General features: G+C 58.0%; 1 protein-coding gene across 1 annotated transcript; it reads left to right on the forward strand.

Annotated features, from left to right (window-relative positions):
* The first annotated feature begins 483 nt into the window (after window positions 1-483).
* Window positions 484-24,929, forward strand: TTI1 (TELO2 interacting protein 1). The gene is made up of 14 exons (XM_076053988.1): window positions 484-653; window positions 1,971-3,338; window positions 4,349-5,013; window positions 5,867-5,985; window positions 7,563-7,748; window positions 11,254-11,397; window positions 14,856-15,028; window positions 15,893-16,049; window positions 18,163-18,402; window positions 18,873-19,087; window positions 19,653-19,793; window positions 21,557-21,785; window positions 23,576-23,663; window positions 24,449-24,929. The coding sequence occupies exons 2-14, from the start codon at window positions 1,971-1,973 to the stop codon at window positions 24,654-24,656; spliced, it is 3,933 nt and encodes a 1,310-aa protein (XP_075910103.1). The 5' UTR covers window positions 484-653; the 3' UTR covers window positions 24,657-24,929.
* Window positions 24,930-26,342: the final 1,413 nt, after the last annotated feature.

Raw genomic sequence — 26,342 nt, forward strand, 5'->3', positions numbered from 1 at the left:
GGTTATGTTTTGACGTTGTCCTGGAGGGCGAGGCGTGGGTTACGTCGCGTTCTGATGACGTTTTCGAACCCCCCCCCCTCTACCGCGCCCCGCCCACTATTGGATATTTTTCCCTTCTACGTGACTTTACCGAAAGAACTTTGAATATCGATGTTAACATATCCCTACCTAAGATGGCGGTGTCGAAGTCACGTGAGTTGAGGGGGCGGGGGACCTTGATTCTTACCCCCCAACCCTACAGTCTTTCAAGATTGGCCAATCAGATCGCGTTTTGTTGCAACCGGAAGCGGTTTCCCCCCCCCTCTCTCCCTCTCTCGTTACCGCGATTAAATAAAAAAATGTCAACGAAATAATAAATAACGAATTTCGCCGAAGCGCTTCGTAATTTCCTGACGGGGTTTCTGTTTGTTTGTTTGTTTTGAAAGTAATATTTTTTGTTGCCGTTTAAAGAAAAATTCGTCGATCGAGTGAGCCGATTGGACGTGACGTCACAAAAGAGGCGGTGCCAATGGCCACCGCGCACGCGCGCGCGTGCGTGCGTGCTGGAGTTGCCTGCCGGGCTGCGTAACGAAACGTTTATCTTTTAATTTAAAAAAAATCGTTGGCGTGAGCTACCGCCGTTAAGCTTTGACGTTGGAATACTTGCGGCGAATGTAAGTGACAAACTGCGTCTCGGTGTAGCGTTGCGTTGTAAGCCGTTGTCCCGGGCCGCCCCCCTAGGTCGACTAGGCCTGAAAACGAGTGTTTGAACATCACCACTCGGAGAGACAAAGGCGGCCCTGCCTGGTGCTGGCCACCCACCCCCTCGTGTGGCGTGCCGGCCTTCATAGGCGCTGCTCGCTAACAGCACTTGCCCCTGCAGTCTGTTCAGGCTACACGGGCAATCTTTGTCTTCGGTGTGTAGTAAATATCCCTCCTGGGAAGACAAAGGCGGCCGGGCGTGACGCTGGCCAAGCACCCCATCGTATGTCGTGCTCGCTCTAATGCACCGTATGTATGGTGAACTTCTTTCGCACCGCACGTGGACCAAAAAACCGTGCTATTCGCCAACAGCACCTGCCCCAAAAAATGTTTTTGAGGCTATTCGGGGGCATCACTTGTGTATATCTGCAATTAGGTACTGTGTGTGTATACGGTAGAAACGTGGTGTGTATATACACGTGTGTATACACGTGCGTGTGTATACACGTGTGTGTATACGGTAGATACGTGGCGTGTATACACGTGTGTGTGTGTATACACACGTGTGTGTGTGTATACACACGTGTGTGTGTGTATACACACGTGTGTGTGTGTATACACACGTGCGTGTGTGTATACACACGTGCGTGTGTGTATACACACGTGCGTGTGTGTATACACACGTGCGTGTGTGTATACACACGTGCGTGTGTGTATATACACGTGCGTGTGTGTATATACACGTGTGTGTGTATACACGTGCACGCGTGTGTATACACGTGCGTACGCGGGTCGCCATTAAGTAAAGATGACGTGACCGCATTGCCTGCGCCAGGCTAGGTGCGCTCTCCTTTGAAAATGAAACACGCGCGCGCGCACACACAAAGACAAAGATCCCCCTGCATAGCATAAACAGACTGCTGGGGCAAGTGCCGTTAGCGAGCACCTATGAAGGCCGGAACGAAACACGAGGGCGTGGGTGGCCAGCACCACGCCCGGCCGCCTTTGTCTCCCCAATGACACGCCGTGCCGTGTACTCATTTGAGGCCGAGTCGACCTAGGGTCGGTTCAGATAATTATCGTCACCGCTGTCGAGCGTGAGCGGGCAGGGAGCCCGGGTTGCGGGGTTCTTAGCGCAGCGCGCTAACCGCTGCACCACCGCTCCCCCATTCGGCGTATACACACACGCACGCGCGCGCGTACTACACTGACACGCGCACCTTAACAAGCATGCAACTGAGCCTGACGAATACACAACCCCCGCTCCCCCCCCCCCCGTGCGTTGACAGATGCTCGCCTCGCCTGGCGCAATGGGCGACTTCACCGCCGCGGGCGGCATCAACGCCGTCGATCCCTCCACCTCCTCCTCCACCACCTCCTCCTCCGACGCCGACGCCGACGTATCCTCCCCGGGCCCGTCGTTCGCGGCGCTGCGCCCGCTCTGCGTGGCCGTGACTCGCTCCCCGTCGCGCGACTCCCTGCGCGCCCTCGCCGGCGCGCTCCGCTCCGTGCCCGACCCGCACCTGCTCCGCCTGCGGGACTACGTGCTCTTCCCCCCGCGCCACGCCCTCCGGCGAGCCGACGCGGCCCAGCGCGGCGCCCGGGACGGCGCCGACGGCGCCGGCGGCGGCGGCCGGGGTCCGCCGGCGTTGCCGACGGCGGCGCTGAACGCGGCGCTGGAGCTCCTGCGCGTGGCCGCGGCCGAGTGCATCGCGGCCGTCCTGTCGCGGGCCCCCGTCTCGGACGGGCGTCTGCTGGGCGAGCTCCTCACGGAGCTGTGCGCGCTGTGCGACGGCGGCGGCGGCGGCGGCGGCGGCTCCCCCCCCTCCGAGGAGGTGAAGCTGGCGGCGTTGACGGCGCTCGCCGCGCTGCTCCGCCCCGCCGAGCCCGCCGCCGCGGCCGCCCTCCACGGCGCCCGGCCGCGCCGGACGGGGGCGACGCTCCCGCGGCTGGGCCACGCCGTGGCCACGCTGTTGGCGGTGGCCGAGGGGGAGGGGGAGCGAGCGCTGAGGCTGCGGGCGCTCGAGTGCCTCGCCGCCCTCTGGCTCCTGCCGTGCCGTGCCGCCGCCGGGCCGCCGCGGCCGCGGCTCGCGGTCGGCGGCGAGGTGGAGGAGGTGGGGGAGGAAGAGGAGGATGAGGACGAGGAGGATGGAAACGCGATCGCGACGCGCGAAGCCTTCGACTCCCTCGCCTCCTTCCTGCCGGGCACGGCCACGGCGCTGTGCCGCATCGTCACGACGTGCGGCGGCCGCGCCGCCACGCAGCCCGGCGCCGTCGCGGCGTTGGCGACGCGCCTCCTGGCCCACGCCGTCGCCCGCGCCGCGCCGGACGACGTCCTGACCCCCGACCCCCGCGAACCGGACCCGGCGGCGGCCCCGGACCCGGCGGCGGCCCCGGCGCGGGGCGACGAGGGAGGGGCCCCCTCGCTGCTCGTGCGGAGGACCCCCGACTGGGCCCGGGAGACGGGCGAGAGGCTGGCGCCGCTGCTGCGGCGGCTGGGGCCCGTGGCGGCGGGGCACCGCAGCTGGCGCGTGCGGGTCGAGGCAGCGGCGCTGGCCGGGCGCGTGCTGCGGCGCTGCCGCCGCGTGCTGGGCGCCGAAGCCGTGGCGACGATGTTGGACGTCGTGGTGGGGCTGTCGTGCGACGAGGACCAGAGGGTGAGACGATGGTGATGATGATGATGATGGTGTTGTTGGATGATGATGATGATGATGTTGATGGAGGATGATGATGTTGATGGAGGATGATGATGTTGATGGGGGATGATGATGATGATGTTGTTGGATGATGATGTTGATGGAGGATGATGATGGAGGATGATGATGTTGATGGAGGATGATGTTGATGGAGGATGATGATGATGTTGATAGAGGATGATGATGGAGGATGATGATGGAGGATGATGATGGAGGATGATGATGTTGATGGAGGATGATGTTGATGGAGGATGATGATGATGGAGGATGATGATGATGTTGGATGATGATGTTGATAGAGGATGATGTTGATGGAGTATGATGATGTTGATGGAGGATGATGATGTTGTTGGATGATGATGTTGATGGAGGATGATGATGGAGGATGATGTTGATGGAGGATGATGTTGATGGAGGATGATGATGATGTTGGATGATGATGTTGATGGAGGATGATGATGTTGATAGAGGATGATGATGTTGATGGAGGATGATGATGTTGTTGGATGATGATGATGATGTTGTTGGATGATGATGATGATGGAGGATGTTGACGGAGGATGATGGATGATGATGGATGATGATGGATGCCAACCGCGCTAATCGGAGGTTCCCGCGGTGGGGGAAGGACAACAAACTAAAACACAAAGCGGTTCTAAAGAAATGAGTTTTCAATGTTAACGTGAATTATTAACATATATTGCAACGACATAGTTTTGATCATTTTTCAGGGGCCATATTATTGAGTGCAGTGCACTACTACTAGCTGCAGCATTGCGAATTATTTCATCTCGGGGCATGAGATCGTAGAAAACGACTTTTGGAGATTAAAAAAATTCATCCATCCATCCATCCCTCTATCTGTTCTGTATTTGTGTTTGTCCATCCGTTTATTGTCCGTCCGTCCATCTATTTGCCCGCTCCGCCCGGCCGCTCCCATCGCCCCAATCCCAACGCGGCGCCCCCCCCAGGTCCGAGCTGCCAGCTTCTCCGTCCTCCGGCGCCGCCGCTCGCTCGTCGGCACGACGCCCGGCGACGACCGGGCCGTGGAGGAATCGGCGCTGGAGCGCGCCTTCTCCCTCTGCTCCTCGCTCCCTCGCCTCGCCCGGTCCGCCGCCGACGACCGCAAGCTCGCCACGCTCTCGCGCCTGCTGGGCTACCTGCGCCTGCTGGGGCCGCGCGTCTCGGCCCTGCTGCGCTCGGCGCCGCACCTCTCCCGCCTCGCCCGGGCTCTCGTGCGGCTCCTCGCGCCCGACACGAGCCAGCAGGTCGTCGTGGAGGAGGGGGAAGTGGAGGAGGAGGAAGGACGAGGAGGAGGAGGCGACGATGGAGCCGCCGCCATTGCCTCTCTGGAGACGCCACCGGCGGGGGAAGCGGACCAAGGGGGCGGCGGCGGTGGCCATTTTGCGGCGAGAGGGGGCGGCGCCGCAGGCGGGCAAGCCCATTGGCCGCACGCCGGCTCTGCCCCCTCGGACTGGCCAATCCCCGGCGGGCGGAGGAAGCGCTTCAGCGGCTTCTCGGACGAGAGAGTGCACGCCACGCTGCAGCAGATTTGCCGCACGCTCGGGTTCTTCGGCGACCTCTACCTCCTCGTCGACACGTTCCTAGAGATGTACCGAGAGTCCCGGCTACAACGGTGAGTCCTCCTGTTCACAGCGGTGTGTCCAGGCTTTATCGGTGAGTCCCGGCTACAACGGTGGGTCCCGGCCACAGCGGAGGGTCCCACGTTCACAACGGACTGCCGCGTGCGGAACGCTGAGCCGCCAAAGGTAACACGGGCTCACGTCAGAAGACAAACCGTTTGGATGTCTCACAGAGCAGTGTAACTGCCTCCCCCCACCGCCCCACAGAAGTGGATGCCACAGAGCAACTTCTAAAGTCTTGTGGAGAGAGCCCTTGCCTATGAGCATCGAGCAGTTAACCGGCATTCGTTTTATTCCTGTTAATTTATTTTTTAAGCGATTGGTTCACCTCTCCGATACTTCGCACCCCTATCGTGCTTTTTTGTGCTATTTGTTGTCGTAGCTTACTGACCACGTGCCCCTGCTGGACATCTGTGAAAAAATAGCTTCAGGGCTCATTGGACTCCTCCTCCGGTATAAATACAAATTCTGACTTCAAGTGAGCCTGACGGTGCCGATGAGACGCTGTATGTCGAAACCAGCCCAGAGTGTTGCTTGTTTTGAACCGATGCTGCAGTTAACGTTGCACTCCCACAAGCCCGTGTGTCAAACGGGACGTACTGTCTGATTATTATAGCTGAGCAGCGAGGGTTAGTGGATCATGGCACGAATGTTTCGAAACTCCCTTCCCATGGGCGTTGAGGTGCCCGAGTTATAACGGGGCGCGCGCGATCCACGTCGTCGTAACGGCGCCCGTTCGTTATGGCGGTGCGCGTTCCACGTCGTAACGGCGGCACTCACGGTGCGTCTTGAGGCCGAGGGTTGTTCTCTGGACCGTGTGGGCAGCGTTGTCTCTCTCCCCTCCAGGGCCCCGGCTGCCATGATTCTCAACGAAGTGATCGTGGGAGCCGCCGGGCGTGGGTTGGACCCCTGGGCGTATTCCAGCGCTCGGTCCCTGCCGACCGCCCCATCGGAAGAGGCGCCCGGTGAGAATTTTTTGCGTTTTTGTATTATTATTATTGTTGTTGCTGTTGTTTAAACGTCACGGTTGCTGAGCACAAGCAGCAAAGGCCCCCAAAAGCAGCAGCGTCTAGCGACCGACAGCACGGTCGAAGTCCAGGTTTTAGCTCCGTGGGTTTAAATCCCGATCAGGGGTTGGCAGCGGCCCTTCATCTCTCTGGGTCGGGGACTCCTCTACTTCAGAACGTTCGACTTACAAACTTTCAGAGATACGAACAAACCCGTCCGTATGTCCAGTTGCCCGTTCGGACCGAGAGTCGTAAGTTCAACCATCGCACAATAGATAGGTTGTGGCATCTACATCTGTAGAGAGTGAAGAACCAGTGGCATCTACATCAGCAGAACGTGAAGAACGATCTACATCTGCAGAACGTGAAGAACCAGTGGCATCTACATCTGTAGACAGTGAAGAACCAGTGGCATCTACAGAACGTAAAGAACCAGTGGCATCTACATCTGTAGAGAGTGAAGAACCAGTGGCATCTACATCTGTAGAGAGTGAAGAACCAGTGCCATCCACATCTGTAGAGAGTGAAGAACCAGTGGCATCTACATCTGCAGATCGTGAAGAACCAGTGGCATCTACATCTGTAGAGAGTGAAGAACCAGTGGCATCTACATCTGCAGAACGTGAAGAACCAGTGGCATCTACATCTGCAGAACGTGAAGAACCAGTGGCATCTACATCTGTAGAGAGTGAAGAACCAGTGGCATCTACATCTGTAGAACGTGAAGAGCCAGTGGCATCCACATCTGCAGAACGTGAAGAACCAGTGGCATCTACATCTGCAGAACGTGAAGAACCAGTGGCATCTACATCTGCAGAACGTGAAGAACCAGTAGCATCTACATCTGCAGAACGTGAAGAACCAGTGGCATCTACATCTGCAGACCATGAAGAACCAGTGGCATCTACATCTGCAGAACGTGAAGAACCAGTGGCATCTACATCTGCAGAACGTGAAGAACCAGTGGCATCTACATCTGCAGAACGTGAAGAACCAGTGGCATCTACATCTGCAAAAGGTGAAGAACCAGTGGCATCTACATCTGCAGAACGTGAAGAACCAGTGGCATCTACATCTGCAAAAGGTGAAGAACCAGTGGCATCTACATCTACAGGAGATTGTGCCACTTATAAAAGCCACTCCCCTGTGTTTAGTGTACACGCCGGACAACGTGTTTGGAACCTGAAGGAGTAAATCGACTTACGAACAGACCTTACTTGTTCATAAGTCGAGGAGTCCCTGTACTACCTTGTAGGGGAGTCAGCAGCGGCTTGTTCCAGTGGCGGGACCTATCCCCCGCCATAGGCACGTGGAATTTCCACGACTGGCCCCAGGGCTCGAGACGGGAAGGAACTCAACTCCGTGACCGTTGACTTGGCTTTCTCCCGGGACCCGTCGCGCGCGGCTATCGCCGGTCTCCATTCGGGGGGCTGTCGCAGCGAGCAGTGCATCACCCCGTGGGGGGGGGGGGGGCATGTCCACACGCGTGCCCAGGACCCCAACTCAGGATCCTCGTTCTTTGCCACGCGGCGCAGGCGATTGGCGGTCGCGGTACAGCCAGGAGGAGCTGTTCTGGCTGGCGCGAGCCGTGGTGGAGGAGTACATCTCGCCAGCGAACTGGCGCTTGCCAACCGCGCGGCTGGGCAGCCCCGCTGTGCCGGGAGACGCCGGCACCGGAGCTACGTCACTCGTCGTGCCACTCGCCCCGCCGGTGGAGAGCGGTGAGCGAGAGATGCTCCACCCACACTCGCTCACACAGAGACGCTCCACCCACACTCAGAGACACTCCACCCACACTCACTCAGAGACGCTCCACCCACACTCGCTCAGAGACGCTCCACCCACACTCGCTCACACAGAGACGCTCCAACCACACTCAGAGACACTCCACCCACACTCACTCACACAGAGACGCTCCAACCACACTCAGAGACGCTCTACCCACACTCACACAGAGACGCTCCACCCACACTCGCTCACACAGAGACGCTCCACCCACACTCACTCACACAGAGACGCTCCACCCACACTCGCTCACACAGAGACGCTCCACCCACACTCAGAGACGCTCTACCCACACTCACACAGAGACGCTCCACCCACACTCGCTCAGAGACGCTCCACCCACACTCAGAGACACTCCACCCACACTCACTCACACAGAGACACTCCACCCACACTCACACAGAGACGCTCCACCCACACTCGCTCACACAGAGACGCTCCACCCACCCACACTCACTCAGAGACGCTCCACCCACACTCAGAGACACTTCACCCACACTCACTCACACAGAGACGCTCCACCCACACTCACTCACACAGAGACGCTCCAACCACACTCACTCAGAGACGCTCCACCCACACTCGCTCACACAGAGATGCTCCACCCACACTCACTCAGAGACGCTCCACCCACACTCGCTCAGAGATGCTCCACCCACACTCACTCAGAGACGCTCCACCCACACTCAGAGACGCTCCACCCACACTCACTCAGACGCTCTACCCACACTCACTCAGAGACGCTCCACCCACACTCACTCACACAGAGACGCTCCAACCACACTCACACAGAGACGCTCCACCCACACTCACTCAGAAACGCTCCACCCACACTCACTCAGAGACGCTCCACCCACACTCACTCAGAGACGCTCCACCCACAATCACTCAGAGACGCTCCACCCACACTCACTCAGAGATGCTCCACCCACACTCACTCAGAGACGCTCCACCCACACTCGCTCAGAGGCACTCCACCCACACTCGCTCACACAGAGACGCTCCACCCACACTCACACAGAGACGCTCCACCCACACTCACTCAGAGACGCTCCACCCACACTCACTCACACAGAGACGCTCCACCCACACTCAAAGACGCTCTACCCACACTCAGAGACGCTCCACCCACACTCACACAGAGACGCTCCACCCACACTCACTCACACAGAGACGCTCCAACCACACTCACTCAGAGATGCTCCACCCACACTCACTCAGAGACGCTCCACCCACACTCACTCAGAGACGCTCCACCCACACTCGCTCAGAGACGCTACACCCACACTCGCTCAGAGATGCTCCACCCACACTCACTCAGAGACGCTCCACCCACACTCAGAGACGCTCCACCCACACTCACTCAGACGCTCTACCCACACTCACTCAGAGACGCTCCACCCACACTCACTCACACAGAGACGCTCCAACCACACTCACACAGAGACGCTCCACCCACACTCACTCAGAGACGCTCCACCCACACTCACTCAGAGACGCTCCACCCACACTCACTCAGAAACGCTCCACCCACACTCACTCAGAGACGCTCCACCCACACTCACTCAGAGACGCTCCACCCACACTCACTCAGAGACGCTCCACCCACACTCACTCAGAGATGCTCCACCCACACTCACTCAGAGACGCTCCACCCACACTCGCTCAGAGGCACTCCACCCACACTCGCTCACACAGAGACGCTCCACCCACACTCACACAGAGACGCTCCACCCACACTCACTCAGAGACGCTCCACCCACACTCACTCACACAGAGACGCTCCACCCACACTCAAAGACGCTCTACCCACACTCAGAGACGCTCCACCCACACTCACTCAGAGACGCTCCACCCACACTCACTCAGAGACGCTCCACCCACACTCACTCAGAGACGCTCCACCCACACTCACTCACACAGAGACGCTCCACCCACACTCACTCACACAGAGACGCTCGACCCACACTCAATCAGAGACGCTCCACCCACACTCACTCAGAGATGCTCCACCCACACTCGCTCAGAGGTGCTCCACCCACACTCACTCAGAGACGCTCCACCAACACTCGTTCAGAGATGCTCCACCCACACTCACACAGAGACGCTCCACCCACACTTGCTCAGAGATGCTCCACCCACACTCACTCAGAGACGCTCCACCCACACTCAGAGACGCTCCACCCACACTCACTCAGAGACGCTCCACCCACACTCACTCAGAGACGCTCCACCCACACTCACTCACACAGAGACGCTCCACCCACACTCACTCACACAGAGACGCTCCACCCACACTCACTCAGAGACGCTCCACCCACACTCACTCAGAGACGCTCCATTCACTCAGAGACACTCCACCCACACTCACTCAGAGACACTCCACCCACACTCACTCAGAGACGCTCCATTCACTCAGAGACACTCCACCCACACTCACTCAGAGACGCTCCACCCACACTCACTCAGAGACGCTCCACCCACACTCACTCACTCACTCAGAGACGCTCCACCCACACTCACTCAGAGACACTCCACCCACACTCACTCAGAGACGCTCCACCCACACTCACTCAGAGACGCTCCACCCACACTCACTCAGAGATGCTCCACCCACACTCACTCAGAGACGCTTCACCCACACTCGCTCAGAGGCACTCCACCCACACTCGCTCACACAGAGACGCTCCACCCACACTCACACAGAGACGCTCCACCCACACTCACTCAGAGACGCTCTACCCACACTCACTCACACAGAGACGCTCCACCCACACTCAAAGACGCTCTACCCACACTCAGAGACGCTCCACCCACACTCACTCAGAGACGCTCCACCCACACTCACTCAGAGACGCTCCACCCATACTCACTCAGAGACGCTCCACCCACACTCGCTCAGAGGTGCTCCACCCACACTCACTCAGAGACGCTCCACCAACACTCGCTCAGAGATGCTCCACCCACACTCACACAGAGACGCTCCACCCACACTTGCTCAGAGATGCTCCACCCACACTCACTCAGAGACGCTCCACCCACACTCAGAGACGCTCCACCCACACTCACTCAGAGACGCTCCACCCACACTCACTCAGAGACGCTCCACCCACACTCACTCAGAGACGCTTTGCGGGCCATGCTGATCTTTCTTGGTGCTCCGCAACGGCGCTTGGCCCGGCAGCTTTGTGTCGGGCCAGGCGCCCGACACAAAGCTGTCATCATCAGGTGGAGAAAACCACAGCAAGAAAATGTTCTCACCCGATGATGATTGCTTCTTGTGTTGCAGTCGAAACGTCGTGAGAATTTTATTGTTTTTATATATTTATTATTTTATTGTTTCCCTTCTACGTGGTGACTTTACCGAAAGAACCAAGAATGTGAATCCCTGCAGTCACCAAAGCTTTAAATCAAAATCTTTGTCTTCGTTTCTTTGCGCAGAATGCACGGTGGAGGCGTTCAACGGCAACGTGTGGCAGCTGTGCGTGCAGCTCGAGGGCATTGCGGGTTTTTCCGGTGTCCTTGGCCACAACTTCAGGCCCATGCTGGCAGTCGCACTGTACCCCGTGCTGGAGAAGGTGGGAGGTGAGGAGGGGGGTGTCTTGTCTGCTCCATCACTCTTGGTGTTCATGCGTGCGCGGTGAGCTTCTCTCGCGCCGCGCGTAGCCAACCGTGCTCATCGGCGCTGCGGGGGGAAGGTCAACAAAACTATGGGTCTCTGTGTGAGTCTGTGGGTCTCTGTGGGTCTCTGTGTGAGTCTGTGGGTCTCTGTGGGTCTCTGTGTGAGTCTTTGGGTCTCTGTGTGAGTCTGTGGGTCTCTGTGTGAGTCTGTGGGTCTCTGTGGGTCTCTGTGTGAGTCTGTGGGTCTCTGTGTGAGTCTGTGGGTCTCTGTGTGAGTCTGTGGGTCTCTGTGTGTGAGTCTATGGGTCTCTGTGTGAGTCTACGGGTCTCTGAGTCTGTGGGTCTCTGTGTGTGAGTCTATGGGTCTTTGTGTGAGTCTGTGGGTATCTGTGTGAGTTTGTGGGTCTCTGTGTGAGTCTATGGGTCTCTGTGTGAGTCAATGGGTATCTGTGAGTCTATGGGTATCTGTGTGAGTCTATGGGTATCTGGGAGTCTATGGGTCTCTGTGTGAGTCTCTGGGTCTCTGTGTGAGTCTGTGGGTCTCTGTGTGAGTCTGTGGGTCTCTGAGTGTGAGGCTGTGGGTCTCTGTGTGTGAGTCTGTGGGTCTCTGTGTGTGAGTCTGTGGGTCTCTGTGTGTGAGTCTGTGGGTCTCTGTGTGTGAGTCTGTGGGTCTCTGTGTGTGAGTCTGTTGAGTCTCTGTGTGAGTCTGGGTCTCTGTGTGAGTCTGTGGGTCTCTGTGTGAGTCTGTGGGTCTCTGTGTGTGAGTCTGTGGGTCTCTGTGTGTGAGTCTGTGGGTCTCTGTGTGTGAGTCTGTGGGTCTCTGTGTGCGAGTCTGTGGGTCTCTGTGTGTGAGTCTGTGAGTCTCTGTGTGAGTCTGTGGGTCTCTGTGTGTGAGTCTGTGGGTCTCTGTGTGTGAGTCTGTGGGTCTCTGTGTGAGTCTGTGGGTCTCTGTGTGTGAGTCTGTGGGTCTCTGTGTGTGAGTCTGTGGGTCTCTGTGTGTGAGTCTGTGGGTCTCTGTGTGAGTCTGTGGGTCTCTGTGTGTGAGTCTGTGGGTCTCTGTGTGTGAGTCTGTGGGTCTCTGTGTAAGTCTGTGGGTCTCTGTGTGAGTCTGTGGGTCTCTGTGTGAGTCTGTGGGTCTCTATGTGAGTCTGTGGGTCTCTGTGTGAGTCTGTGGGTCTCTGTGTGTGAGTCTGTGGGTCTCTGTGTGTGAGTCTGTGGGTCTCTGTGTGAGTCTATGGGTCTCTGTGTGTGAGTCTGTGGGTCTCTGTGTGAGTCTGTGGGTCCCTGTGTGAGTCTATGGGTCTCTGTGTGAGTCTGTGGGTCTCTGCGTGAGTCTGTGGGTCTCTGTGTGAGTCTACAGGTCTCTGTGAGTCTACGGGTCTCTGTGTGAGTCTGTGGGTCTCCGTGTGAGTCTGTGGGTCTCTGTGTGAGTCTACAGGTCTCTGTGAGTCTACGGGTCTCTGTGTGAGTCTACGGGTCTCTGTGTGAGTCTTTGGGTCTCTATGTGAGTCTACGGGTCTCCGTGTGAGTCTGTGAATCTCTGTGTGAGTCTGTGGGTCTCTGTGTGTGAGTCTGTGGGTCTCTGTGTGTGAGTCTGTGGGTCTCTGTGTGAGTCTTTGGGTCTCTATGTGAGTCTACGGGTCTCTGTGTGAGTCTTTGGGTCTCTATGTGAGTCTACGGGTCTCTGTGTGAGTCTGTGGGTCTCTGTGTGAGTCTGTGGATCTCTGTGTGAGTCTATGTGTATCTGTGTGAGTCTGTGGGTCTCTGCGTGTGAGTCTATGGGTCTCTGTGTGAGTCTACGGGTCTCTGTGTGAGTCTGTGGGTCTCTGTGTGAGTCTTTGGGTCTCTGTGTGAGTCTACGGGTCTCTGTGTGAGTCTGTGGGTCCCTGTGTGAGTCTGTGGGTCTCCGTGTGAGTCTGTGGATCTCTGTGTGAGTCTATGGGTCTCTGTGTGTGAGTCTGTGGGTCTCTGTGTGTGAGTCTGTGGGTCTCTGTGTGAGTCTTTGGGTCTCTATGTGAGTCTACGGGTCTCTGTGTGAGTCTGTGGGTCCCTGTGTGAGTCTGTGGATCTCTGTGTGAGTCTGTGGATCTCTGTGTAAGTCTGTGGGTCTCTGTGTGAGTCTGTGGGTCTCTGTGTGAGTATATGGGTCTCTGTGTGAGTCTTTGGGTCTCTGTGTGAGTCTGTGGGTCTCCGTGTGAGTCTGTGGGTCTCTGTGTGAGTCTGTGGATCTCTGTGTGAGTCTGTGGGTCTCTGTGTGAGTCTTTGGGTCTCTGTGTGAGTCTGTGGGTCTCTGTGTGAGTCTATGGGTCTCTGCGTGTGAGTCTGTGGGTCTCTGTGTGTGAGTCTGTGGGTCCCTGTGTGAGTCTGTGGATCTCTGTGTGAGTCTATGTACGTGCGTAGCCAACCGTGCGCGGGGGAAGGACAACAAACTAATCACACGACAAAGCAGTTCTACATCAATCAGTGGGCGTCAATCTGGATGATGATGATGATGATTTAAAAGTGCCAAAGCTCCCCGTGGCTTCCTCATATCGGGAAGGGAGAGCGTTCCAGACGGCCGCAGAGGTGGCGCATCCGGAAGCGCCGCGCGCCGCGACAGCTGCACGTCTTTCTCCGACGGCTCTTCGCAATCCGCCGCCGCCGCCGCCGCGAGGACGGGCCGGGGTACCGGTGCCGATTGACGCGTTGCGGTCAGCGGGTGGCGGTTAGCAGGTGGACGGTCAGCGGGTTGCGGTTAGCGGGTGGACGGTCAGCGGGTTGCGGTTAGCGGGTGGACGGTCAGCGGGTTGCGGTTAGCGGGTGGACGGTCAGCGGGTTGCGGTTAGCGGGTTGCGGTTAGCAGGTGGACGGTCAGCGGGTGGTGGTTAGCGGGTTGCGGTTAGCGGGTGGCGGTGACTGCGGTGCCGCGTGCAAGGAGCGACGACTCGGGGCGCGGCGGGCGACGTTGGGTGGCGACGTTGGGAAGAGAGGGGTCCATGGAGTTGGCGACGGGGGGCGGGGGGGGGGTGGTGGTGTGAGGGGGAGGCTTGAGAGTGAAAGACGTGCGTGCGGTGGACGTGCCGGCGGGGGGCAGTTTGTTCCAGTGCGGCAGGGGGCCAGGAGCGAGGAGGAAAGGATTCGTCGACATCATCATCATCATCGGTGACATCATCGGTGACATCATCGACATCGTCATCGGTGACATCATCATCATCATCGTCGTCGACATCGTCGTCGACAGCATCATTATCATCATCATCATCAGCAGCGTAGTCATGGTGATTGTAATCAGCGGTGCGTAGTAAACGCCGCCACTCTGGGAGACAAAGGCGGCCGGGCGTGGTGCCGCGCCGCCCCTCGGAGGCGCTGCTCGCGAACGGCACTCGCCCCCGGAGTCCGCGGAAGGCTACACGGGCGGGGACTCTTTGTTTTTGTGCGCGCAGGTGACGGCTTAGACACCCAGCCCGTGTGCCGCACGGCCCGCCACGTGACGCGCCACGTGGCGGGCGCCTGTGGCTACGCACGGCCCGGCCTCCTCGTGTCTCACAACTCGGACTACGTGGCGAGCGCCGTCACCATCGCCCTGCGCCACCTGGGGGAGAGCGAGAGCGCGCCGGTGAGTGCGTGTGTGTGTGTGTGAGTGCGTGTGTGAGTGTGTGTGTGAGTGTGTGCGTGTGTGCGTGTGTGTGTGCGTGTGTGCGTGTGTGCGCGCGTGTGTGTGTGTACGGGGGAACTTCGTCTTGTATACGAAAAATGAAACTCGGCTACGTACGGTTCGAAAGCAGTTCACCATACAAACCTTGCCTCTGTCACAATCAACAAACTCGTTTTCATCTCAATGCTGTTTGGGTGGGAGAAGGGTGAAATGCAGAGCCAACGACTACAATTTCACAATCTAAAAAAGTTTGTATTCTCCCAGGTAAGGCACCGCTGAGCTGTGTAGCTCTCTTTCATAAGCGACCTGCCTGTCGCAATTGAGAGCTCAACGAAAGTGGCTTCATCATCGTCGTCATGATCGTCACGCGGACATTTATAGCGGTGGCCAAACACTTTAAACGCGTGGTGACGTTGATTCTAAATGTGGAGGGAAAAACCGGAGGGGCACCGAGAAAAATCCACGCTGCCACGGGGAGAGAGAGAGTGAGACACACAAACTCCAAATATACAGCAGCAGCAGGCGTCAGGGTCGGGAGCGAACCCACGACCTCCTGCACACCAGGTGAGGTAGTTAACATCTCCTAGATAACGTGATGATGATGAGAGAGAGAGACACACAGACTCCAAATATACAGCAGGCATCAAGGTCGGGAGCGAATCCACAACCTCCTGTATACCAGGCGAGGTAGTTAACATCTCATAGACAACGTGGCGCCCTGATTCCCGGGTCCATGGCCGACACCAGCGGCGAGAGCCGGGGACCGCGGCGACTCTAACGGCACCCCCCCTGCCCCCCCCCCCCGCCCCCCCCCCCCCACCACAGCTGGTGCTTGCCGCGGTGCTGCGCTACGGGGAGGGTCCTGACGCGGTGCTGCAGGCCGCAGGCTCCGCACAGGAGCTGCTGTCCCTGGTGGACCGGCACCCGGCGAGGCTGGCGAGGAGTGCCGCGCCGGCGCTGCACGCACTCGCGTGCGCCCTGGGTACGCACACACACACAGGGCACACACACACACACAGGGCACGCACACAGGGCACACACACACACACAGGGCACACACACACAGGGCACACACACACACACACAGGGCACACACACACAGGGCACGCACACACAGGGCACGCACACACAGGGCACACACACACACACAGGGCACACACACACACACAGGACACACACACACAGGGCACACACACACACAGGACACACACACACAGGGCACGCACACACACACAGGGCACGCACACAGGGCACACACACACACACAGGGCACACACACACAGGGCACACACACACACACACAGGGCACACACACACAGGGCACGCACACACAGGGCACGCACACACAGGGCACACACACACACACAGGGCACACACACACACACAGGACACACACACACAGGGCACACACACACACAGGACACACACACACAGGGCACGCACACACACACAGGGCACACACACACACACAGGACACACACACACAGGGCACACACACACACAGGGCACACACACAGGGCACACACACACAGGGCACACACACACACAGGGCACACACACAGGGCACACACACACAGGGCACACACACACAGGGCACACACACACACAGGGCACACACACACAGGGCACACACACACACACAGGGCACACACACACAGGGCACACACACACAGGGCACACACACAGGGCACACACACACAGGGCACGCACACACACAGGGCACACACACACACAGGGCACACACACACACAGGGCACACACACACACAGGGCACACACACGGGGCACACACACACACACAGGGCACACACACACACACAGGGCACACACACACAGGGCACACACACACAGGGCACACACACACAGGACACACACACAGGGCACACACACACACACAGGGTAGACACACACAGGGCAGACACACACACAGGGCACGCACACACACATACAGGGCACGCACACACAGGGCACGCACACACACACACAGGGCACACACACAGGGCACACACACACACACAGAACACACACACAGGACACGCACACACACAGGGCACACACACACACAGGACACACACACAGGGCACACACACACACAGAACACACGCACACACAGGGCACACACACACACACACAGGGCACACACACACACACAGGGCACGCACACACACACAGAACACACACACACACACACAGGACACACACACAGGGCACACACACACAGGACACACACACACGGGACACACACACAGGGCACACACACACAGGGCACACACACACACACGGGGCACACACACAGGGCACACACACACACAGGGCACACACACACACACAGGGCACACACACACACAGGGCACACACACACACAGGGCACACACACAGAACACACACAGGGCAGACACACAGCAGCAACCACGACAGCTCCCCACTGTGACAAGTCGCTGCGTTTTATCCACCCCGGGCACTCCGCTCGTTGCTGCAAGCTGCTGTGAGTGTCGCTCCTACAGCGGAGGGTGGTGGATGGGGGTCCTCGTGGCGTCCGTCGTGAGCCTCTCCCCACGTTGGCATCCACCGCACGCAGCACCCAGGATGCTGCGGTGGCTATGAGATGTTAACTACCTCGCCTGGTGCGCAGGAGGTCGTGGGTTCGATCGCGACCCTGACGCCTGCTGTGTATTTGGAGTTTGCGTGTCTCTCTCTCATCATCATCACGGTGGCTATGAGATGTTAACTACCTCGCCTGGTGCGCAGGAGGTCGTGGGTTCGATCCCGACCCTGATGCCTGCTGCTGTATGTGGAGCTTGCGTGTCCCTCCTCCGTTTTTTTTTTCCCCTCCACAATTTGGAATGAACGTCGCGCGTTTTAGAGTTATTTTTTTGGCCCGCTGCTGTAAATTTCCGCACAACGACAAGGACGACGATGACGACGACGAGCCGCCACCTTGTTGGGCCATCTTTTGTCGCTTCTGACAAAGAGCTGCGTAGCTCAGTGGGGGGGCCCTTAGCTGGGCAAGCAAAAAATACAAAAAAAAAATCGCTTAGTTAATCCGGCGGCGGGGCCGGCGGCGACGCTCCGGCTCGGTTTTTCTCCCGCGGCCAGACAAGTGGTTTCCGGGCCCGGACACGACGGCCTCCGGGAACGAGCGGAGAAGGAGCGGCGACAGCGGTGGCGCGGGAGCCCGGACGCCGGGGCCGCGCGGGGAAGAAGGCCGCACGGCCTGCTCCCCGGAGGCGGTGGCGGAGTTTCTGCGCGACCACCACCGGCAGACGCAGCTCGCGTCCGGCATCGTGGGGCCGGAGGAGGAGGTTGACGGCGACGGCGGCGGCGGCGGCGACGCCGGTACCCGCGTGGCGATTCGTCGGCTCGCTCGTTCGTTCTCGCGTTCGCCCGCTCGCTCGCTCGCTCGCTCGATCGCTCGATCATTCATTCTACTCGTTCCCCCCTCGTTCATTCACCCGCTCAGCTGTGCACTCATTCACCCGCTCGTTCACCTGTTTGCTCACTCGTCCATTCACTCATTTACTCGCTCATGAACGCGCTTGGTTAACTTGCGCACGCATTCACTCGTTCACTCATTGCCTCGTGCATTTACTCACTCCTTCGCTCATTCAGTTACTCACTCCTTCACTCATTCATTGACTCATTCGTTGACTCATTCACCCGCTCGCTCATTCGCTCACTCGCTCGCCCGCTCGTTCGCTCATTCGTGCACGCACGTTGAATTTCTTTGGCGCCGTAACGTAGCCAAGCCTGCTAATCGGCGGTGTCGTGACCCCCCCGTCCCCCCTCCCCTCCGTGTGCGGGCCTAGGGGCGGAGTTGGGGGCAGGGTTAGGGGAGGGGACAGATGAGAAGGAGGAGGAGGAGCTGAAGGAGGAGGAGGAGGAGGTGAAGCAGGAGGAGGAGGAGGATGATGCCGGCTACGACAAGAAGCCGGCGCTGCCTCCCCAGCTGGAGCTCTGCCGGGCGCTGCTGGAGCGGAGCGTGCACCTCCTGTCGCATCGCGACGTCGCCGTGCGGCTCACGGTGAGACGGGCGCAAAGTTCCACCGCTGGGGGGGGGGGGGGGGTGATGGTGGGGGTGGTGGGGGTGGTGGGGGGGGGGGGGTCGTCCGGGGTTGTTGAGGTGCCTAGCCCGTGGCTGTGACGCGGTGTCTGGGGGAGGAGGAGGGGGTGCCCACACATGGGGCCCACACACAGGGCCCAGGAGCTTCTTTAACCCGACCCGCACGATCGCTCGCTCTGTGTGTGGCTCCTGGGGGGAGTGTGGGGTGACTGTGGGGGGGGGTGTGAATCTGCACTGCGAACCCGGCGACCCGAGTTCGATTCCCGCTCACGGCCAACACCGGTGACGATTGTCTGAACCGGTCCTGGGCCCTCCCCTAGGGCGACTCGGCCTCGCAATGAGTGCCCCGTGCGGTGCGGAGTGAACATCGCCACCGGGGAGACAAAGGCGGCCGGGCGTGGTGCTGGCCACCCACCCTCTGGTTGCGCCGTGCCGGCCTTCACAGGTGCTCGCTAACAGCACTTGCCCCAACAGTCTGTTAAGGCTACACGGGAGATGTTTGTCTTTTGCATCCCTGTGCGGGTAGATGCTGGAGGTGGTACGGCTGGGTATGGGCGTTCTGGCCGCCCGCGAGGATTCCTGCCTCCCCATGGCTCACCGCCTGTGGCCGGCGCTCGTCCAGAGGCTCACCGGCGACGAGTGGCGCGTCATCCTCGCCGCATTCAAGGTGCCGTCGCGTCTGAGCGGACCTACGTGTGGGACGGTGCGCCACAAAGTGAGCCACCCGCGAACCCATTTTTCCGCTGGCTCACGCGAGCCGAGCCATCTCTGGAGCGCCGTTTTCCGCTGGCTCTTTCCGAACTATTCTACTAATTTTATTTTACCAGATAAGGCCCCACTGAGCTTGCTTGCTTATTTTTTCAGAAGCGACCTGGCGATCACAAATGATAGCCCAACAAAGTGACTCGTCATCATCATCATCACCACGGGGACATTTATAGCAGTGACGTTGATTCTAAATGTGGAGGGAAACAACGAAGGACCCAGAGAAAAAATCCACGCGACCACGGGGAGAGAGAGAGAGACACGCAAACTCCAAATATACAGCAGCAGCAGCAGGCGTCAGGGTCGGGATCGAACCCACAACCTCCTGTACACCAGGCGAGGTAGTTAACATCTCCTAGCCACCGTTATGATGAGAGAGAGAGACACGCAAACTCCAAATATACAGCAGGCGTCAGGGTCGGGATCGAACCCACGACCTCCTGTACACCTGGCGAGGTAGTTAACATCTCCTAGCCACCGTTATGATGATGAGAGAGAGAGACATGCAAACTCCAAATATACAGCAGCAGCAGGCGTCAGGGTCGGGATCGAACCCACCACCTCCTGCATACCAGGCGAGGTAGTTAACATCTCTCCACCGTGACAGTCTTGCCCAAGCTCGCATTTGATCTTTACAAAACTGCAAAAATGTATCTACAGGGATTCCTCTACTTACGAACGAGTTAGGTTCCAGAGGTCTGTTTGTTAGTTCATTTGATAGTAAGTCTAACTTTACTTCTGTGGATTCCAAACGTGGTGTACGACGTGTACACTAAGCACGGGAAATGGCTTTGAAAGTTGTATAATCTCCTGCAGATGTAGATGGCACTGGTTCTTCACGTTCTGCAGATGTAGATGCCACTGGTTCTTCACCTTTTGCAGATGTAGATGCCACTGGTTCTTCACGTTCTGCAGATGTAGATGCCACTGGTTCTTCACCTTTTGCAGATGTAGATGCCACTGGTTCTTCACGTTCTGCAGATGTAGATGCCACTGGTTCTTCACGGTCTGCAGATGTAGATGCCACTGGTTCTTCACGTTCTGCAGATGTAGATGCCACTGGTTCTTCACGGTCTGCAGATGTAGATGCCACTGGTTCTTCACGGTCTGCAGATGTAGATGCCACTGGTTCTTCACGTTCTGCAGATGTAGATGCCACTGGTTCTTCACGTTCTGCAGATGTAGATGCCACTGGTTCTTCACGGTCTGCAGATGTAGATGCCACTGGTTCTTCACGTTCTGCAGATGTAGATGCCACTGGTTCTTCACGTTCTGCAGATGTAGATGCCACCACCACCATCTATTGTGCGGCGGTTGAACTTACGACTCAGAAACTCATAGACTCACGCATAGACCCATAGACTTTCACAGAGACCCATAGACTCACCACACAGAGGCCCATAGAATCACCACACAGAGACCCATAGACTCACCACACAGAGGCCCATAGAATCACCACACAGAGACCCATAGAATCACCACACAGAGGCCCATAGAATCACCACACCGAGACTCATAGTCTGTTGTCTTTCCCCCGCACGGTTGGCTACGTACGGCGGTGTGAAAGACGTTCAACACGCACGGACACGCGACCTCCTCGTCTCTGTGAGCCGCATCACCACCCCCATTAAACTCTGTCTCCTATCCCCCCCCACCACCACCCAGACCCTGGTGTCGCTGTCGCGCGTCTGCGGCGACTTCCTGCGCCGGCGCGTCTCCGGCGAGCTGCTGGGCCCCGTCGCCGCCTCGCTAGCGGCCAGGGCGGCCGCGAGCGCCGCCGCGGGGGCCGGGGGCCGGCGGCGAGGGCCGCCCCTGTACCCGCGATCGCTCGCCTGCCGCCTGCAGGCGGCCGCCCTCGACAGCCTGGGGCCTCTGGCCGTTGCCCTGCGGCTCGGTGAGAGCGGTGACGGGTCGCTCGGTGGCATCCACAGAGCGCAATCGGGCCTGGCCTGGCCTGCACTGACCTGGCCTGGCCTGCACTGACTTGGCCTGGCCTGGCCTGGCTTGGTCTGGCCTGGCCTGGCCTGGCCTGAACTGGCCTGGCCTGGCCTGGCTTGGCCTGGCCTGGCTTGGCCTGGCCTGGCTTGGCCTGGCTTGGCCTGGCTTGGCCTGGTCTGGCTTGGCCTGGCTTGGCCTGGCCTGGCCTGAACTGGCCGGGCCAGGCTTGAACTGGCCTGGCCTGGCCTGGCCTGGCTTGGCCTGGCCTGGCCTGCACTGAACTGACCTGGCCTGGCCTGGCCTGGCCTGGTCTGGCTTGGCCTGGCTTGGCCTGGCCTGGCCTGAACTGGTCTGAACTGCCCTGAACTGGCTTGAACTGGCCTGACCTGGCCTGGCCGGGCCTGGCCTGGCGCGATGCGTCGTGGTGACATCACCGTCATTCGGTGGTGAACGGCGGTTGATGTCGTTGGTGTTGGTGTACGCTTGTTGTTGTGTGTTTTGCGTGCCTTCTGTGTGTGTGTGCGTGTTGGTGCGTGCATTCCGCGCATGTGCGTGTGCAGCCTGTGTGTTTTGTGACTAACGGCATGGCGCCAGAGCGAAGGTGTGAGGATGAATTATTAATGTGCGCTCATCTATTCATGAGCGCTCGCACGGCGCGCGCGCGTGTGTGTGCGCGTGCTTTTATTTTTTTGTGTTTGTGCGCCTTTATTTTTTTGTGTTTGTGCGTGTGTTTTTGTCTGTGTGCATCTGTGGGTGGGGGAGGTGGCGGCTTAGCGCGCTGCGCTATGAACTCGGCGACCCAAGTTCGAGTCTCGCTCGCGGTCAACACCGGTGACGATGATCTGAACCAGTCCAGGGCCTCGCTTAGGTCGACTCGGCCTCAAATGAGTACCCGGTGCGGTGTGTGGTAAAACATCGCCACTGCGGAGACAAAGGCGGCCGGGCGTGGTGGCTGGCCACCCACCCCCTCGTGCGCCGTGCCGGCCGTCACAGGTGCTGCTCGCTAACAGCACTCGCCCCAACAGTCTGTTACAGGCTACACGGTGGGGATCTTTATCTTTGCATCTGTGTGCGGGCGTGGTGGCTGGCCACCCACCCCCTCGTGCCCCGCGCCGGTTGTCACAGGTGCTGCTCGCTAACAGCGCTTGCCCATGAAGTCTTGTGTGGGGGAGCGGTGGGAGTGTAGCGGTGAGCGCGCAGCGCTGCGACCCCGGGGGTTCGAGTCGCGCTCGCAAGCCCCCGCAACGTCGTCAGTTACAATCCTCCGAAGCGGCCCTGCGCCTCCCCTAGGTCGGCTCGGCCTTAAAAGAGCACCCGGCGCGGTGTGCAGTAAACATTGCCACTGGGGAGGCAAAGGTGGCCGAGCGGTTTCCTTTCGCACGTGTGAACGCTCGTTCAGCGCGCGTGCGCGTGCGTGCGTGTGTGTGTACGTCGAAACCCTACGTAGCGGGAGGTGTTGGCCAAAGCTCCCGACCAATAGGATCGCAGTGCACGGGGCAGTCGTTGGCAGCGCCCGGTTCCTGGCTACTGGCGGCTGCTTTGTTCTCCCATTTTGCACCAATGACTCTGTGTGTGTGTGTAAATATATAAATACGTACGTCCCAAAAACACGCGCGTCGTCATTACGATACGTGATGAAAAAACTAAAAGAAGGATATCCGTGCGTGCGTGTGTGTGTGTGTGCGTGTGTGTGTGTGTGTTCGTGCGTGTGTGCGTGTGTGCGTGTTTTGTTTTGTTTGACCTCAGGCAACGGAGATCTGGACACGGTGGTGAACGCTGCCTTGCCCTACCTCAGCTGCCACCAGCCGATCGTGCTGCAGGAGGCAGCTAAGGGGTGAGCCCCCGCGCTCTCTCATTGCCAGCGGTGCTGTTGGGGCGTCTGCGCGTTGAACTGTTTTCGCCAGCGTACGTAGGCAGCCGTTCTGATCGGAGGTGCTGGGGGTGGGGGGGGCGGAGGACGGCAAACGAAACACAGCGAAGCAGGCCTAAAGAAATTAGTTTTCACTCTCGATGATTCCAAAGTTCACAGCTCCATTGGCTTCCGTGCAGGGCGACATCAGCGGCGGAGAGCGATGCGACGATGTTGACGACGTTGACGACGACGATGATGATGATAACGATGATGCGACGATGACGACGATGATGATGATGAGGACGACGATGATGATGAGGATGATGATGACAACGACACGACGATGATGATGATGAGGACGACGATGATGATGAGGATGATGATGACAACGACACGACGATGATGACGACGCGACGATGATGACGACAATGACGACGATAACGATGATGCGACGATGATGACGACGACGACGATGCGTCGGCGACGATGACGACGACGATGACGACGATGATGATGATGATGTAACGACGACGATGACGACGACGATGACGACGATGATGATGCGACGACGATGTTGACGACGATGACGATGACGACGACGATGATGATGATGTAACGATGATGATGCGACGACGACGACGATGTCGGCTACGTCGTGCCGTGGGTCGTACCCGTTCCGCCGCACACGGACTGAGCCCGTGTGCGGCGCGTTTATTTTATCTTTATATTTTTAATAATTTATTTCTCCCCACCGCCTCGTGGACCAGGCTGCTGCAGAGCGTCATGGCCGTGGACCCCGATCGGGTCTGGCTCAGCCTCTGTCAGCTCCACTGCCCCTGCGTCCCGGAGCCGCCCGGCGAAGGTTTTCGCCCGGTTCAGTTCGCACGGAGCGCCTCCTCCTCCTCCTCGGAGGGGGCAGAGTTTGCGGTTAACGTCCGCTCCTTGCTGGCCCTCGCGGACGACGGATCGTCGTGACGCTGGACGTCACGCGGAGGACCCTTCCCCTCCCCCCCACCGCGGAAGACTGTTGACCTGCCCCCTCCCCACCTCCCCCACCCCCTTGAAGTTGGTGGAGGGGGGGGGGTCACCGTGGCCGTAGAGCTTGACCCGCAGGTCAGAAGGTCGCTGGCTTCATCCCCAGGTCGGAAGGTCGCTGGCTCAGCCCCTGGTCACCACGGTTACGTAGCCAACCGCGCTAATTGAAGTTGCGGGGGGAAGGACAATAAACTATGGATCTCTGTGTGAGTCTATGGGTCTCTGTGTGAGTCTATGGGTCTCTGTGTGAGTCTATGGGTCTCTGTGTGAGTCTATGGGTCTCTGTGTGAGTCTATGGGTCTCTGTGTGATTCTCTGGATCTCTGTGTGAGTCTATGGGTCTCTGTGTGAGTCTATGGGTCTCTGTGTGAGTCTATGGGTCTCTGTGTGATTCTCTGGATCTCTGTGTGAGTCTATGGGTCTCTGTGTGAGTCTATGGGTCTCTGTGTGAGTCGATGGGTCTCTGTGTGAGTCTATGGGTCTCTGTGTGAGTCTATGGATCTCTGTGTGAGTCTGTGGATCTCTGTGTAAGTCTATGGATCTCTGTGTGAGTCTACGGGTCTCTGCGCGAGTCTTTGGATCTCTGTGTGAGTCTATGGATCTCTGCGCGAGTCGATGGATCTCTGTGTAAGTCTGTGGATCTCTGTGTGAGTCTGGATCTGTGTGAATCTATGGGTCTTTGTGTGATTCTATGGATCTCTGTGTGAGTCTATGGGTCTCTGTGTAAGTCTATGGATCTCTGTGTGAGTCTGTGGATCTGTGTGAGTCTATGGATCTCTGCGTGAGTCTATGGATCTCTGCGCGAGTCTATGGATCTCTGCGCGAGTCTATGGATCTCTGCGCGAGTCGATGGATCTCTGTGTGAGTCTACGGGTCTCTGCGCAAGTCTATGGATCTCTGTGTGAGTCTATGGATCTCTGTGTAAGTCTATGGATCTCTGTGTGAGTCTATGGATCTCTGTGTGAGTCTATGGATCTCTGCGCGAGTCTACGTGTGTACAGTATGTTGAATTTATTTCGCCACCGCTACTTCGCCAACCGTGCTGAGCACGTTGCGTTCACGTGACAAACGCTGACTAAATTGGCTGAGTCGGGTGGTGGCGGGTTTAACGGCACGTTTATATTCATTAAAATTTTCCGTAATTACAAAAAAGATATCCTTCGTTACGGATAATTCTGTTCACACAAACCTGCTTCTACTACCGCTTAAGCGTTGAACGTTTCGTCTCGGGGGGGGGGGGCTTCTCCAGCGCCCTCCGAGCGAATTGTCTGCGCGAGTTTCAAATGCGCCAACGGCGTTTCAATCTTCAACTTTGCGCGAAATTTCGATTCAAAGCTTTCGTGACTGCAAGGATTCATCTTCTTTGGTTCTTTCCTGTAAAGTCACGTAGAATGAGAATAAAATAATAAATTGATAAAATAAAATAACACAATAAAATTCTCACGACGTTTCGGCCACAACACAAGCGTCCCTTCACCTGATGAAGGCCGCTTGTGTTGTGGCCGAAACGTCGTGAGAATATTATTGCGTTATTTTATCAATTCATTATTTTATTCTCATTCTACGTGACTTTACCGAAAGAACCAAAGAAGATTTGCGCGAAATGTAGCGCGTCGTGTATTTATTT

The sequence above is a fragment of the Petromyzon marinus genome, chromosome 63, assembly GCF_048934315.1.
Source record: "Petromyzon marinus isolate PM22_M1 ecotype Great Lakes invasive population chromosome 63, UKy_Petmar_22M1.pri1.0, whole genome shotgun sequence".
Taxonomy (NCBI): domain Eukaryota; kingdom Metazoa; phylum Chordata; class Hyperoartia; order Petromyzontiformes; family Petromyzontidae; genus Petromyzon; species Petromyzon marinus.

What these genes read in the sequence shown, in the direction of transcription:
- TTI1 (XM_076053988.1), top strand. Translation starts at nt 1,971, where the DNA reads ATGCTCGCCTCGCCTGGCGCAATGGGCGACTTCACCGCCGCGGGCGGC. An exon ending in GGGAGAGCGAGAGCGCGCCG is followed by an intron (nt 15,029 to 15,892) that starts GTGAGTGCGTGT and finishes CCCCCACCACAG; the next exon opens with CTGGTGCTTGCCGCGGTGCT. An exon ending in TCATCCTCGCCGCATTCAAG is followed by an intron (nt 19,794 to 21,556) that starts GTGCCGTCGCGT and finishes ACCACCACCCAG; the next exon opens with ACCCTGGTGTCGCTGTCGCG.